This window comes from Phoxinus phoxinus (genome assembly GCF_949152265.1).
Source record: "Phoxinus phoxinus genome assembly, chromosome: 2".
NCBI classification, from domain to species: domain Eukaryota; kingdom Metazoa; phylum Chordata; class Actinopteri; order Cypriniformes; family Leuciscidae; genus Phoxinus; species Phoxinus phoxinus.
The window spans coordinates 48,343,776-48,360,342 of record NC_136877.1 but is presented as its reverse complement, the minus strand read 5'-3'; the positions used below and the strand labels follow the sequence as shown (position 1 = coordinate 48,360,342).

The 16,567-nt window shown below is 36.9% G+C and overlaps 1 protein-coding gene across 1 annotated transcript in view; it reads right to left on the bottom strand.

The window, feature by feature from the left end:
• Positions 1 to 1,777: 1,777 nt before the first annotated feature.
• Positions 1,778 to 16,567, bottom strand: part of fxr2 (FMR1 autosomal homolog 2) — a 39,371-nt gene continuing 24,581 nt past the window's right edge. Inside the window, exons 13-17 of the mRNA XM_079605201.1 lie at positions 16,003 to 16,182; positions 14,788 to 14,991; positions 11,644 to 11,751; positions 5,709 to 5,803; positions 1,778 to 3,398 (exon numbers count right to left, since the gene is read on the bottom strand). Coding sequence (XP_079461327.1) covers positions 3,288 to 3,398; positions 5,709 to 5,803; positions 11,644 to 11,751; positions 14,788 to 14,991; positions 16,003 to 16,182 — 698 coding nt within the window. The 3' untranslated portion in view covers positions 1,778 to 3,287. The remainder of the gene's footprint in view (positions 3,399 to 5,708; positions 5,804 to 11,643; positions 11,752 to 14,787; positions 14,992 to 16,002; positions 16,183 to 16,567) is intronic.

Below are 16,567 nucleotides of genomic sequence, written 5' to 3'. Positions count from 1 at the left end.
GTAATACTATAATTGCACCCAAGGGAACATAATAATAAAATAAAAAAATCCATGTCATGACTCATGACCCCTTTAAGATGGCAAGCAATACCACAGCACAAAGGTCAAAATCATATAGAGAAAGAATAAAATCAGATCCACTTAAATATGCAGAGTTCACCACATAGAGCAGTAGAAAAATAGTTTTTAATTGGAAGTTGCCTATCTATGTCATTTCCACCACAACACATATTTTAAAGTAAAACACATAAAAAACATACAATCACACCAATTATATTCAGTGGTGTTGATAATTGTGCAGGTAGGGGTAAGATATGTGTATACACTTTGAGAAATACATGATTTTGAGCTATGATAAGTAAATGAAATGTTCCAGTGATCTAGTTTTATGTGTTTTTTAGAGTAAACATTGTAACATCTTGACAGTTAAATTAAAAAAAAAAATTTTTTTTTACATAATATTATATATATATGTGCTGGGGAAAGATTAATCGCATCCAAAATAAAAGTTTGTGTTTACATAATATATGTGTGTGCTGTGTAATAATAAAAATAATGTAAAATAATAAAATTATTTTGTATATAAATACACACACATGCATGTACACATTTAAGAAAATGTGATATATATAAATTATATATAAAGTATATACATGCATGTGTGTATTTATATACAAAATCATTTTACACAGCACACACATATATTATGTAAACAAACTTTTATTTTGGATGCAATTAATATATATATATATATATAGACAGTGTTGGGGGTGATGCATTGCAAGTAACTTGAGTTATGTAATCGGATTACTTTTTCCATGCAACTAGTAAAGTAATGGAACAAACTGTCTGAGTTACGGTTTCAAATAAGCAATGAAACAACTTGTTTTCCCAGTAAATGATTGAGTAAGTGCCGAGGCGCTGCGCGTGAACATGACCGTTTCTGTAATTCACGACTGCATGAGCATTTACTCCTCTCACTTGCACAAAACAGGGAAAGACCTTGTTCCTCAAAATAAATGAAAACAGTTAAATCGAAACTCAGAATATTACGCAACACCTATTAAATATATTACACAATATTGTATTTAAGAATGTTTTTGCAGATGACATTCGATGATGCAATTCAAAATACCAGTAAGCGAAAATAACTTCTGATGAACGGTCTTCTTCTGTGACCCAGAACAGCAGACGTGGATTTATTATTTTCACTTCTGGTGTGAAAAGGCCTTTACAGAAGCCAGAAATATAACTTTTATGGGATTTATTTGTTATTAGCCTTCCGGTACTGTTCACGCGTCAGCCAAAAAATGATTGATTTTGCTTTATTTCAACGAAATGATCGTCCTATTTTGTATTCCGATTTTGTTTTTTTTAATTGAATATTTGTATGGGATCGTTCATGTAAACTAATGTAGCTAGTTAACTAATGAACCTTATCGTAAAGTGTTATCAACACATCTAAGCATAACATTTGGTATAACAGTTGTTTATAATCTTTTTTTTTGTTTAGTTTATTGCAAAAAAAACCCCCTCAAAACTCAAATTGAGGGGTTTTATTTATTTAGACCGGTTCACAAAACAGCAGTTAATATTATATTTAGTCTGACGATAATTTTACTTACTTTTTTACTGATCACTTGCTGAGGAAAAAAAAAAAGAAAGTTTTTTTTTACATGTATGCAAGCGTTTTCACAGGTTTTTTTGTACCTACTTTTTTGTAAAGAGCCCATAACAAACCAGTTGCAGAGGAAAGACAAGAAAAACTGCACACAGGTGTCATTCCAGAAATAATTTATTTCACTTCCATTTTAATCTTTTTTGTTTTTCAACGATGTGGAAAGTACAACCAAAAAAAAAAAAAAAAAGAAAAAAAAAAGAAACAGAAAAAAAAAACACATTTGAGAACAGGAACTGAGATGGCAAATAGTTGCAAAAGTGAAGGAACGGTCCCTTCCCCTTTACCCATGACTAACACCTGATCGGCTCCTCTGCCAGCCCAACAGAGACAGAAGAGGCCCAGACTGGAGCGCATTACATTACAATGCTCTCGGATGCGCGTGTGTGTGTGTGTGTGTGTGAGAGAACTAAAGCATCAGTCTCAGTGTTAGGCATCATCTGCTCAGAGAGCCTTCTAGACCATCAAGACCAACCATTTACACCAGAACGGAAGCTGTCGTGTGTGTGTGTGTGTGTGTGTGTGTGTGTGTGTGTGTGTGTGTGTGTGTGTGTTTCTGTCCACGCTCACACTCATCCTGCCTTCCTTCCAGCAGAAGCTACGCTGGGGAAACAGATGTTGAAAACCTGGAAATGAATCAACACTGTGAACCTGTCAGCTAGTTCATTTACGTCTCTCTGTGTTCGGACACTTGTGCCACTTTCCCTCCATTTCAACTGAAGAGACCGAATCCATTCGGGATTCTTATGGGTTTTCTCTCGGATCATGTAACGCTCCTCTCAATTTATATGCTCACGACGTACAATCGGACACACTCGTACACACAAACACACATTAAACGGCTTTCAAATAACGCCTTGACCTTGGACAAACATCCTAATTTCATGTTTGGCATTAATCTTTCTAACCCCTCTTATTCTGCATAATCATTTCCTCACACAAAATAAAACACCAAACAAACAGGAACCATCTACTTCATCTCATGGACAACGCAAATATTAAGGAAAAACAGAAAATACTCAAGTTTTTTTTTTTCTAATTCAAATTCAAGGCACAATGTCTCTCCGTCTTGCCCTTAAACTCAAGAGTACCACAGACTCAGCTGTCAATCACTCGCGAGAGGCTCCGCCTTCAACCCATCGCCTCTCCGCTAGCTCCGCCCTCGTTTAGCTAACACTGTTTCAGAGATGCGTCTGCTCGGGAGTGTTTTCACAGTCCCACACCAGTGAGTACAAACAAAACAAAAACAAATAATGACAGCAACGACAACAGCAAAAAAAAAAAAAAAAAAAAATCTAAAATAAATCCCAAATAGTCACGTCCTGTTTTCTGTGTTATGTCAGAAATTTAAGTCATATCCATCAGCTCATTTTTGGCAAGCTTGTCTTAAATATGCACTAAGTACTGATAGATAGGATAAACATACACCGTTATGTGTGGTTTTAAGTAGATGCGTTCGTCATTTTTTTTGTATCATTTTCTTCTCGTAGACTTGTATGAATTCAAGGATTTTAGTCGATTTTCATTCGTCAGTTTAAAGGTTTACGTGAATGCAAGCAGGAACAGAGTTTGCCATGGTGTCTTGCTTTAGACGTGGGCGCGATGAGTTTTACGAGACGCCGTTGACCAGGGCCACGGCCCCCCCGGCCGATGCCACGCCGTTACTCGGGGAGCGCTTGGAGGGAGTCAGCTCTTCCTTACTCACGCTAGTCCCGTTTTCCTGATGGAGAGACACAACGAGATGCAGTTGAAGACTTTGTTCAGGGCAGAATCCTCATGAAAATGTCCTTTATGTACATTTACATAACATTTTATGATGGTGGTACAGCTGCTACACACACACACACACACACACACACACACACACACACACACACACACACACACACACACACAACGACTGGCATTTAATGAAATAGGCGCTTCAGAGTGAAGTGGTACTTAAAACAAAACCGTTATTATTATTAGATTTTATCTGAAATCCTCTTTTTATTTTACAGTAAAATATTACAACAACATTTTTAAAAATATATCTTTTTTAGTTTTATTATAGTTCTATAAACATTTAGAATTAGCTTATTTTCATTTTTAGTCATTTTGTTGTGCTTTTTTAATTTTATTATTTTTTAATACTGCTATGTAGGTCAAATTTATATTTGTATGTGTATTTCAGTTGTTATTAGTGCCATCAAATCAATTAATTGTGACTAATCGCATCTAACAAAAACGTGTGTTTATAAAAATACATAAATGTATAAATGTAATGATACATGTATAAATATGTAAAACTTATGTTAAATGTGATTAATCACTTGTAAATTGATATATATATATATAACTGAAATAAAGTAAAATATTAGTTGAAAAACGTGAACTAAATGAAAATTAGAAATGTTGATGGCAATAAACTGAAATAAGTTTAAGTTAAATTTATTTTATATATATATAGATAGATAGATATTTTACTTTATTTCAGCTTCATTTCAATGAACAGTAATGTTTTTAGTTTTAGTTAACCCCAATAATAAGCATAACAATTATCATCATAGCTAAATTGTGCAGCCCTACAAGCAATCACAGCATACCTGGAACTTATTTCTTTCAATAAAAATAATAATAATAACTAGAACGTACATTTCCAGAAGAAAATGTGAATGGTGCTTGCAGTGTCAAAAAACACGACCCGGTTGCTAGAGTGTGGTACATGATTGCATACGAGCAAACAACCATGTCTGTACGATGTTCTGCTGCTGAGATATGGCTTATTCATGTTGTTCAGGTGGTTGCTAGGGTGTTCTGGCTGGTTGCTAGGGTGTTGCTAGGCGGTTGCTAGGGTGTTCTGGGTGGTTGCTAGGGTGTTCTGGGTGGTTGCTAGGGTGTTGCTAGGTGGTTGCTAGGGTATTCGGGGTGGTTGCTATGCGGTTGCTAGGGTGTTCTGGGTGGTTACTATGGTGTTCTGGGTGGTTGCTAGGGTGTTATGGATGGTTGCTATGGTGTTGCTAGGGAGTTCTTAGGTATTTTGGGTGGTTGCTAGGGTGTTATGTGTGGTTCCTAGGGTGTTCTAAGGTGTTTTCGGTGGTTGCTATGGTGTTGCTAGGGAGTTCTAAGGTATTTTGGGTGGTTGCTAGGGTGTTGCTAGGGAGTTCTAAGGTATTTTGGGTGGTTGCTAGGGTGTTGCTAGGGAATTCTAAGGTATTTTGAGTGGTTGCTATGGTGTTGCTAGGGAGTTCTGATGTATTTTGGGTGGTTGTTAGGGTGTTATGGGTGGTTGCTAGGGTGTTCTAAGGTATTTTTGGTGGTTGCTATGGTGTTACTAGTTGGTTGGTAGTTTTCACAGATGGTTACTATGGGGTTAGGGCTGAGGTTAGGCACTCGGCCGCAGAGTATTTAAAATCTCTATTAAACGAGTGCATTATAATGAGTGCACGAGGCCTGCGGCCTCGTGCCTATGAGTGAGTTTTTATAGAGTATTTAAAATCTCTATTAAACGAGTGCATTATAATGAGTGCACGAGGCCTGCGGCCTCGTGCCTATAGCCTATGGTTGCTAGGGTGCTGTAACTGGTTGCTATGGTGTGGCTATGAAGATTTTAGGCCATTACTTATTGGCTGCTGGATAATATAAATCCTCTGAGGGAGAGAGAGGGGGAGACATGCAGGGGTGTCAGGCCCTTTGTGTCTGTGTGTGTGAAAAATGACAGTTGGGATTTGAATTTCTGAAAATTCCGCAATGTTAAGTCAATGGGACTTTTTTGGCCGCTTTTTCGTCCGCTGTGCGAACATCGTACACCCGATCGCTTAGAAAAGATATAGCACACCTCTCCTCAATGAGCCGGTCAATTTGACACCTCACCCAGGGGTCTGTGACAAACGGTGCGGGGCGAGTTTCGCGCCAAACTTTTGTGTGGAATAATAATAAGAAGAAAAATAAGTATGCAAGATAACACTAATGTTGCTTTGCCTATAGGCAAGCACCATTAATAATAAACAACATGTTGAGGGGTGTGTTTAGTGTTGCAGTTTCGGCGGACCTTGGGATGGGACACGAGTTGGGTCGCCGCCTCCTTCCCTGGGAGATTCTGTCTGCTCTGGGAATCGGCACGAGAGATGAAGTCAGCAACAGAAACTAGATCAACACAAGAGCAAAAAGACAAAACAGCAAGAGATCAAACAAGTGGAGCAAACCGATAACCTACAGCATGAAAACAGATCTTACATGTTGACCGTGACTCTGAAATTAACATCAACCAAATGATAAGGAATACATTTGATTAAAATGTTAAATTATAGAGACAAACAAATTAATTGAATACATTTTTAAATTGTAAATGGCAAATAAGTTTCAAGATAACATAAAACAAAATCTAAGTTTAATATCTAAAGTAGCGCATCTAACAAATGAAGTTTGTGAAGATCAGAGTAGAGAGAAAGAAAGGCCAGGAGAAGATGCTTGCAGAGAGAAGCATCAACAGGAGGGACTGGGGGAGTAAATGACCTACTGAGGTACTTCTCTTATAACCATTTAATGATGCCCTCAAGACGAAATATCCTCTAGCAGGTCTGATTAGTTCATGGTCTGTGTAAGCAGCCGTGTTTCTGGCTCATTTGGTGCCCTAGACGAAATAACACGAGCGCCCTCGGACATTTGTCATTATAAACGGCCTCTAATGAACTATAAATAAGAGAGAAAGTGTCAGAGATGCCGATATTGCCACCACTGCTTACACGGAATAACTTAAACGTGGGTTTTAACACCTTGAAGAGAATATCACAGATCTTGCATCTCATGGAAACATATTTTGATAGCAGGGAACTTCACGTAATCAACTCTGATGGAAAATACACCCAAATAAATCAATGACACGTACAGGAAACATCATGTAACATAAGGCATAAAAAGGATCTAGAATTCATAAAGAAAATATTCTATTGATGATGTTAAATCGATTAATCACAACTAACATAAACGTTAGTAAAAAATAAAATAAAAAGCTTGTATGCGTGTATGTGTGTGTGTGTGTGTGTGTGCGCGCATGTAAATAAAGGCTTGAAATATCTCACTTTGCATGTAATGAGTCTATATAATATATTAGTTTCACCTTTTAAGTTGAATTACTGAAATAAATTAATTTTTGCATGATATTCTAATTTTTCGAGTTTCTGCGGCTTATTCATAAAGAGAGCCATTTACTTCATTCCTGAATGAGTCAGCTGTTTGAACGAATGAATGGACTCAATTACTTACTCATTTACCAACTGCAAGTAGGTGGTTTCGTCTCTTATTTAGGGTTTCATTTCATACAAAAAAAAAAAAAAAAAAAAAAAAGGCGGTGCTTATCCAAAAATTTAAATGGTCATCTACTCGCCCTCATGGCTGTTGAAGACTAAACGTTTATATAAAATTCTGTTGAATCAAATACATTTTTTTTTTGCTCTAAAGCTGCTTTAATATCTATTTGATTTTCTCATTTAACACAATAAATGCCTTTAAATGATCTTTTGGGGGTAATTTCTCAGCCAAATTCGTATTTGTGTTTAATTACAGTGTGCAATTATTTAGATTGAAAGTTAAAAAAATATTTTTAATCTTTTATTAAAACGTAAAAGTTTGCACGAGTGCAAATGTGATATTGATTTTAACTTCTTACACATTTGCTCGTGTGATATTGCTTAACTACACCGAACAAATTTATAAACGCAACGCTTTTGCCCCCTTTTTTCATGAGCCGAGCTCAAAGATCTAAGACTTTTTCGGTAACACTTTACAATAAGGTTCATTTATTAAACATTATTTAATGTATTAACTAACATGAACAATACATTTGTTACAGTATTTATGAATCTTTGTTAATGTTAGTTAATATGAATAAAGCTGTTCATTGTTTGTTCATGTTAGTTCACAGTGCATTAACTCATGTTAACAAGATTTTAATAAAGTATTAGTAAATGTCGAAATTAACATTAACAAAGATGAATAAATGCTGTATAAGTGCAGTTCATTATTAGTTAACGTTAACTAATGTAGTTAACTAATGAACCTTATTGTAAAGTGTTACCACTTCTTCTATGTACACAAAAGGCCTATTTCTCTCAAATATTGTTCACAAATCTGTCTAAATCTGTGGCTGCGTTTACACTTGGCATTAACATGCGACCTGTATCTGGATGTTGTCCACGCACACAAGACAAGTGTAAACGCGCTTCTGATCGGAATGTTATCTGATCAGCGTGTCCAGTTTCGGAGGTAGTCGAAGACATGCGATCGGATCTCAGTGTAATGTGTATGCAATCCAGCCATCGTGTGTGTGTGTGTGTGTGTGTGTGTGTGTGTGTGTGTGTGTGTGTGTGTGTGTGTGTGTGTGTGTGTGTGTGTGTGTGTGTGTGTGTGTGTGTGTGTTCACAGGTGGACGTCATATAAATCCCCGGCCAGTCTCCCCACGTGCTGTCAGAAAATGATGGCCAGACGCAGTTTAGACAATAAATTAAATTAATTTGAACCTTACAATAAACGTCAATATTTAAAACAGTTTATTTAGACTTACATGATACTGTGTGTGTCATTTTTCATTTTAATTGTGCAACATTATCTGAAGAGGCGATCGCCTGTACAATCACAGCTCTGATCAGTCATGATCTTAACCCTTTGGGGACTAAGCCCTTTTTGGTCCGTTTTCTCTATTTTTACATTTGGGCTTATAAACCATATGTAATGGAGATGGAACACCATGTGTTTGGTATCTATGGATTCAGAAGACCCTAAGCTAACATAAGCATGCATGTAATGTGTTTATAAAGGAAGTATGAGTGAAAAATGTACAATAATCGAGAGAATTTCAAAAACGAAAATTTTATTTTTGTCATTTATTACTGAAAATCACCCCTCACACAACAATAGTGAACAGTTTTTGAACCAAAAAAATATTTGTCAAACCCTTTGCTTGACAGCCATTTGTAATTGTTCAATCAAATGTGTTAAGAACAATGAAATAAGGAACTTTTTTTACAAACAGTCCCAGGCGTGAAAAAGCGTCTGCTTCGAACTAAATGAGACCTGCTTGCTCTGAAGAACAGACACACTCACAACCTGGCAGATTTACTTTGCAGTAATTGTTCCAGAGCTTGTTCTTGTACTGCTTGCCATCATAAAAGTGCTAAAACAATACAATAATAATGCTATTTAAGTTATTCTGTCTCTCTCTTATATAGATCTCTGTGCGCTCTGTAATACTCCGCTCCGTTCGCTTTCTGTCTCATTCTCCGTCCACATGACGCTGTTTGTTTGTACATGTTGAAGGCTACAGAGTCCTCTGATTGGCTAGAATACGTCATGGTAACCTTCTTCTGATTGGGTAAAAAAAAAAAAATCCTCCCAGCGGCAATTTTTCCATTGGTGGAGTTTGCCTAACAACATCGATTTCATTGGCCTTTTTATGCAGTGGTATTGTGCAACAGCAAAGTGTGTGTCTAATACAAACGGGATATCACTGTTTTCAGCGGAATCTGAGGAAGACGGCAAAAAAGACCGCACCTCTCTATCATTAATAGTTTTGAAGATAATTGCACATTTGTAAAAGTATGCCTTTTTGGGCGGTACCGCCCAATTCGTCCCCAGAGGGTTAATGAAGAGCGTGCGCTGCTTTGCCAGAGCAATTATGGGAATAAGCTTTTTCTTTTTTAATGTTTTAAATGTTGAATGTTTTTATTGTTTCAGCATGTTTATTAATCTCCCATTTCTGTTAATATAGTCATTGCAAACTGTAACCTTAAACCCCAATGTTCGATGATGTGACTTAACCATGGTTATTTTGTATGATCAACTCTGAAAATAATCCTTCATTCAAAAAACGTAATTTGATTTAAGACTGGAGATTGCACAGGAAAGTAAAGTAAGTGAGTGAAAGCAATTGGGACATTGCTTAATTTTTATAATCTTTACTCTTATTGGTGTCGTGCTACAGACCTAATTTAAATAATAAGCAGGAAACATAAATCCGATCGGTTATCCAGATACAGAGGCCACTTAATATGAACAAATGTAAACGGACGGTGTCCTGATTGGCTAATGATCCGATCTGCTTGATCGGATCATGGTGATCGCATGTTAATGCCAAGTGTAAACGCAGCCTGTGTCAGTGAGCACTTCTCATTTGCCAAGATAATCCATCCACCTCACAGGTGTGGCATATCAAGATGCTGATTAGACAGCGTGATTATTGCACAGGTGTGCCCTAGGCTACATTTACACGTGGACGGCTATTTTCATAAACGGACATTTCAGCGCTCTCCGTTTTCAAAAAACAACAACATTGTGCACACGTCAGTTTTCAGAAAAGTGTTCGTTTACAAGAACCGTGTATATGCCGTCTAGAGCAAGCCAAACCTGTAGGTGGCAGTGTAACGAGAAGCTCAAGTCCACGTTAGCCAATCAGAATCCTGAAAATAGTCTCATACTGTGACGTCGGCTGCCTAAAACTCAGCTTTTCTCAGATTTTCTCAGTTTACATGCAAATTAAGTTTTCCAAAATTTCCCAAAAAGTTTTTAGAAAGAATAGTTTTCAGAGGCGAATTCTCTGTTGCGTGTAAACGAAGGGCACAAACAAAGGGAAATGACTCAGTTTTTAAAAATAACCATGTACGTGTGAACATTAGTTCTTAGAGCCTTAGGCTGGCCACAATAAAAGGCCACTCTAAAATGTGCAGTTTTATCACACAGCACAATGCCACAAGTTTTGAGGGAGTGTGCGATTGGCATGTTGACTGCAGGAATGTCCACCTGAGCTGTTGCCCGTGAACTAAATGTTCATTTCTCTACCATAAGCCGTCTCCAAAGACGTCTCAGACAATTTGGCAGTCCATCCAACCGGCCTCACAACCACAGACCACGTGTAACTGCACCAGCCCAGGAATAACAGATGACGAAATAATGACTTGATATCTCGAAATAACAAGTTTTCTGTTTTTCTTCTTCACTATGCGGTTCATGGCTTCCATAGAAGACAGCCTGAATATAATTGCATCCAGACATTATTTTTGGGGGTGCTATCGGGGGGCTCTGGTCTTTCCTCGAGGTGCTGAAGCAGCAAATGCTCATAAATGTACAGTAAGGTCTGAAGAGACTCATGTGAAATCATACAGGAGAAAAGCCAGTCAGTAAAAACCTTTTACAGTGCTTGTATAAAGATTTCTTTCAATGCATTTGATAATTCATACTCATAAAGTAGACCTGAAATTACATGCATTAGAAGATTAAAGGGGTGGTTGAGTATGATTTCACTTTTCTAACTTTAGTTAGTGTGTAATGTTGCTGTTTGAACAAAAAACATCTGCAAAGTCACACCGCTCAAAGTTCAAAGCAAAGGAAGATATTTTATTTTAAAGAAATAGTTTAAGGACTACAAATAACGGCTGGTAGGGACTACACGACAATCCTCCCGGGTTTATAGACTATCTATACACGAACACGATTTATAGACTATCATGACAGTATATGCTAATCAATGACTAGAAGATAAATCCACATAAGCTACATAAATTCACCAACTAACCATTCAGAAATGTCCTGTTGCTTCTACATGTCACTTCTTGAAGCTCTCTGTTATAGTCTGACTCCGGTTTGAACATAAAAGGTTAAAAGTCTTTGAAATTTCCAGTGCATGTGTGTGTGAGGTAAAAGGACACAAGCTGTTGAAGCTCCGCCCCCTTTGTCGGGAGCAGCAGCTCATTTGCATTTTAAGGAACAGACACAAAAATTGTGCGTTTTTTCTCTCCCTCAAAAAGTGACAGTAACATGCTATATAAACATATCTGTGGGGTATTTTGAGCTAAAGCTTCACATACACACTCTGTGGACATCAGAGACTTATTTGACATGTTGTGAAAAGGGCATTACACCACTTCTTTAAAACGCACCTGCATACTATTTTTCCCATCATAAATTGTCATCTTGACACCTTCCCACTCTCTCACCTGTGTCACCCGGCTGTCTGTCCCGGCTGGTGGACCCTCCCTCGGGACGGTTGCCACGGTTACGGCGCCGGCGGCTCCTGTTGCGACGCTGGGGCCGGCCTTCCTCTTCTGGGAGAAACGAGGAGAGACAAAGAGAGCATGAGACGCAAGGGGGCCAATCTTCCGAGGCAGATCTACCTAATTAAATCGAGCAAATTTCCCCAAAGGCTTTCCTACTGTGGATTTATTTTTTTATATAAACGTGAGCTTTCGCGATAGTGCAGAATTCAGTGATTTGCGCTTTAGAGACTGACAGAATCATTAAACATGGATAATAATTAGAAATGTTTCTTGAGCAGCAAATCAGCATATTAGAATGATTTCTGAAAGATCATGTGACACTGACGACTGGAATAATGATGCTTTGATCACAGGAATAAATTACACTTTGTAATATAACGGTTTTCTATTTTAATATATTGTAATGTAATAAAATTTACTGTATTTTTATTTTATAAAAATATTTGTCAACTACACGTCCTAAGAATGAAAAATACCCACGATTAATCATATCGCAATCTCTATATCAAGCCTAAGCGATTTTATGAAATAAATTTGGGCTGTCAAAGTTAACACACGCAATTAATTTGTCTAGTTCAACGCGTTAAAATATTTTAAACAATTAACGCAGCATCCGTTTATATGATCCCACTCTTACACACACACATTCTTGTACATCTATCTTTATGAGGACATTCATTGACACAATGCAATCTCTAGCAGTTTACCCTAACCTTACCCATCACAACTAAGTGCCTAACCCGAACCCTGACCCTAGCTTTATAACCTTATCCCTAAAACCAAGTCTTGACCCTCAAACAGGCCTTTAAAGGGGTCTCAGAAAGTGAGGACCGGCCAAAATGTCCTCTCCAATGGTCTAAAACTCAAACTGGTCCACGCAAAAGATAGTTGTACAAGCGCACACACACACACTTCTCTTTTGTGGAGTATCTTCACAACATAAGCGCAGTCATATGATGTACGTGAAGAGTTGAGAGAATGAGTCGCGGGTGAGATCAGGGACTCTGCTCTTAAAGAGACAGCGGCCAATAAAGCGTTCAGTCAGTAAAGTTAATAAAAGAGCAGAGAAAAACACACTGCTCTTGACTAAAGAACATTTGTAGCTTTAATAAGGATTACTCAATATCTAATTTATAATGTATGCAGGGCAGACTGTTTGATAACTAATCAATTTCAGTATATGTCCTAGGCCTACCTGTTTGACAGTAAGGGCACGGGTAAATATGACATTTATTTTTTACTATTGTACCATTGAGACAAATAAAAAGTTTGCAGTAGGCTAATGCAAAGATATCAATATTTAATTTTGTAAAAAATATGATTTTAATTTGAAAACAGTGCATTTAAATGTTTGAGAAATGCACATTTCAGAATTATCACTAATCTGTGTGTGCATTTTACTTGAGAACCAAGCGAGTTGACTCATGAAACCATTCGTTTATTATATCGCAATCGCAATATTGACCTCAATAAACGCAAAATGACATTTTCCCCAAATCGAGCAGCCCTAACTAGAACATGCACTAATCTTAGTTAATGTTCATTTCAACATTTACAAATACATTATTAAAATCAGAAAAGAGATCTACAAATCAGCGAAGTTTAATCCGTTGGATCTTGATGGCTTGGTTGTAAGGCATCTAGAACTGTGTAGTGAAAGAGGAAGTAGGTCAGTTGCCCACGTTAGCTGCACACCTCACCACATGCTTCAAAAAAACAATCCTAAAAACAAAAACATCACAGTTGAGGAGGAAACTAGCGAATAACCACAAGAGAACGAACGCAGTGAGAGTCACAGAAAACATGTTCACGCTGCTGCTGCACGGACTTGGACGAGAATCCATGAACCACATTATTAGATTGTTTTCTAAGGCTTTGTTACAATTTTAAAATAATATAGCATAGCTTAGTTCTATCATCTATAAACCTACACTAATACGTCAATATGTTTCTAAATATGTGAATGTTTTTCGCGATGTCAAAATAAAAGTTTAAGCCATCGCTCTGAGTTTGCATGTTTTGATGTCCACATGTTCTTGTTCAAGAAATTAGTTGCTTTGATCATTTTAATAGCCAATTTTACTAAATAATAAACAAGGATTTGATCATGCTGTAAGTTGATTAATTGTTTATATTATGTATATTTCATTGTTTTTTTTTAACAGTGTTGGTTAATAAAAAAAATAAAAAAAAATAAAAAAAATTACAAATCACTTTTGATACTTTTTGTAAACCAATTATTATTACGTTGTTGTTATTATACATGTAATTTAAGTCATTTTTGTAAGGGTATTCACTTAGGTCTATTTATATTACCAAAAAAAAAAAATTATATATATATATATATAAAATACAGGTCAAACTCGAAAAATTTTAATATCAAGCAAAAGTTAATTTCAGTAATTAACTTAAAAGGTGAAACTAATATATCATATAGACTCATTATATGCAAAGTGAGATATTTCAAGCCTTTATTTGTTATAATTTTGATTATGGCTTACAGCTTTATGAAAACCCAAATTCAAAATTAGAATATTGTGAAAAGGTTTTCATAAGCTGTAAGCCATAATCATCAGAATTATAACAAATAAAGGCTTGAAATATCTCACTTTGCATGTAATGAGTCTATATGATATATTAGTTTCACCTTTAAGTTGAATTACTGAAATAAATTAACTTTTAAATGTTTCCAGTTTCACCTGTAAAATTACTCAATTGTCAAAATAATTGACCAATTACTTGATTACCAAAATAATCATTAGTGACAGCCCTAGATTAGTTAAATAAGTAAAATGCACCTGCATTATTTAGCATTTTGTGACTTTCAGTTGAATAAAACAATTTTTCCAGCCATATTTTGTCAGTGAATATTATTATCTTAAATATAATGCATGTTTTTTTTTTAAATGGTCTCATCTCATTCTCGTGAACCCAATACAGTGTATCGTCTCGTGAGCTAAGTGTATTACACCCATAACTGACATCATTAGACTAAAGACGGGAAAGGGGAAACCAATAAAAAAAAAGTTAATACTGCAATGCAAATACAGGGTCAGATTATGTGAGCTCAAATGTTTGTCATACCCAGTCCGTTCTCACTGGTGGCTGCCTGACCGTCTGATTCGTTAGCAGCTGCGTCCATAAGGCTGGGCTCCTGGTCATTACGGCGACGGCGTGAGCGTCTCCTGCGGTCGATGCCGCTCATGTTCTCACTGGCGTCTGTGTCGCCGCCCAGTTCCCCGTCTCCCTCCAGCAGAGAGAACGGGTTGCTGTCTGGATCTCGGAGCACTGGGAACACACAGAAGATCAGCAGGGCACAAAACATGACAGGCAGGAGTTTGCATGAGGGGCTTTTGAACATGAACGTTTCCATAGTTCCTATAATTATTGGCTTTTGGCGGACCACAGGAACTGGGAACGATTTTAGTTATAGGAACACCTTTTTTAAATGAGCTCCTACTTCAGAGTAGTGTCTAATCCAGCACACGGGGTGGGTAGGGGGCGCTATTACGCATCTTCTGAAATAGTACAGAATCTCCACATCAAAACACAGGAGAAGGAGACACATGATAGAAGCATTGCTTATGCACATGTAAAATAACAATCCACAACATTTAACACAATATAAATAACAACTGCCTAATGTTACTGAATGAAATGTTGACCAGTACGAGCTTCAGGATTGTGAAGCTTTAGGGGTGTTGATGAACTCGTTCTACTCCATCTGTGCTTTTTGATCATCATTTTTTTAATGAAAGCTAGAATAAAATGCTTTTTAGTTGTTTAAAAGCAGAGGGTCTGTTCTTTCTTTTGATATATTTTGCATGTTCAGATATTTATACAACAGAAAATTCTGGAGGGGGCATGAAAGCATCAAAAATGCTGGTGGGGAAAGAGTTGTTAATAATAATAATAATTAGTATTCAAAAATATTTATTATATATTATCTAGGGCTGCCACCAACGACTATTTTTGTATCGATTAATCTATCAACTAATTTATCGATTAATCTAAACAAATAATTTTCCACCACAATATCAATATAAGAACAATATCAATTGTATTGCTATCTCTAGAAACTTTAGTTCCCACAACTTTTGCTAATTTAATTTTCATGATACTTTCAGTTGTTTTACTAGATGACAATGTATTATTATTACTAACAGACAGAGAGATTTCACTCACGAGTCACAACTACCAGGTTAAATATTTTACAGCATAACTAAAAAAGAAAGAATATGCGCTATAAAAGGTTCCAAGGCTTTATTTAATTCTGTATTGATCACAGGCGTGATGTACCGGAGCTGATGGTGTTAGTGTTTCGGGGCCCCGGTCCTCCTCGGCCCCTGCCAGCGCTGGAGCCACGGCCTCGACCTCCGCGCTTGGAGCCGCGATCATCTGACCCGACACCCTTGGGCCTGAGCTCCCGCTCCCCCAGCTCTTCAGTCTCGGACGCATTCGACAGCTCAGAGTTTGTTCCTGCGAGGATGACAAGGATGAATAAAGAAAGAAAAGAAAGTGTTGAGCAGCTGACTGCCACCGAGAGATTTTGAACAGATTAAAATTAAACGTCACACGCATTCAGCTGATAAACACCCCGGTTATATATTTGCATCTGACAATTGTGTGAAAAGCATGTTGTATTTGAAGCCATTCAGGATCATAGGGTCACGGTTATTGATGGAACTATTTTTTTGTAGTGCTTTCCACAAATATATTGTAGGATAGATACTAAGTTGGCATATGATTGAGTATTTATAAATGACAATATATAATCTTTAATCAATCTATAATCTGGGAATCTTTAGGCGCCTCACGATCCGATTCCAAAACTATTCTTGATCTCTACTTTTTTTTTTCTTAG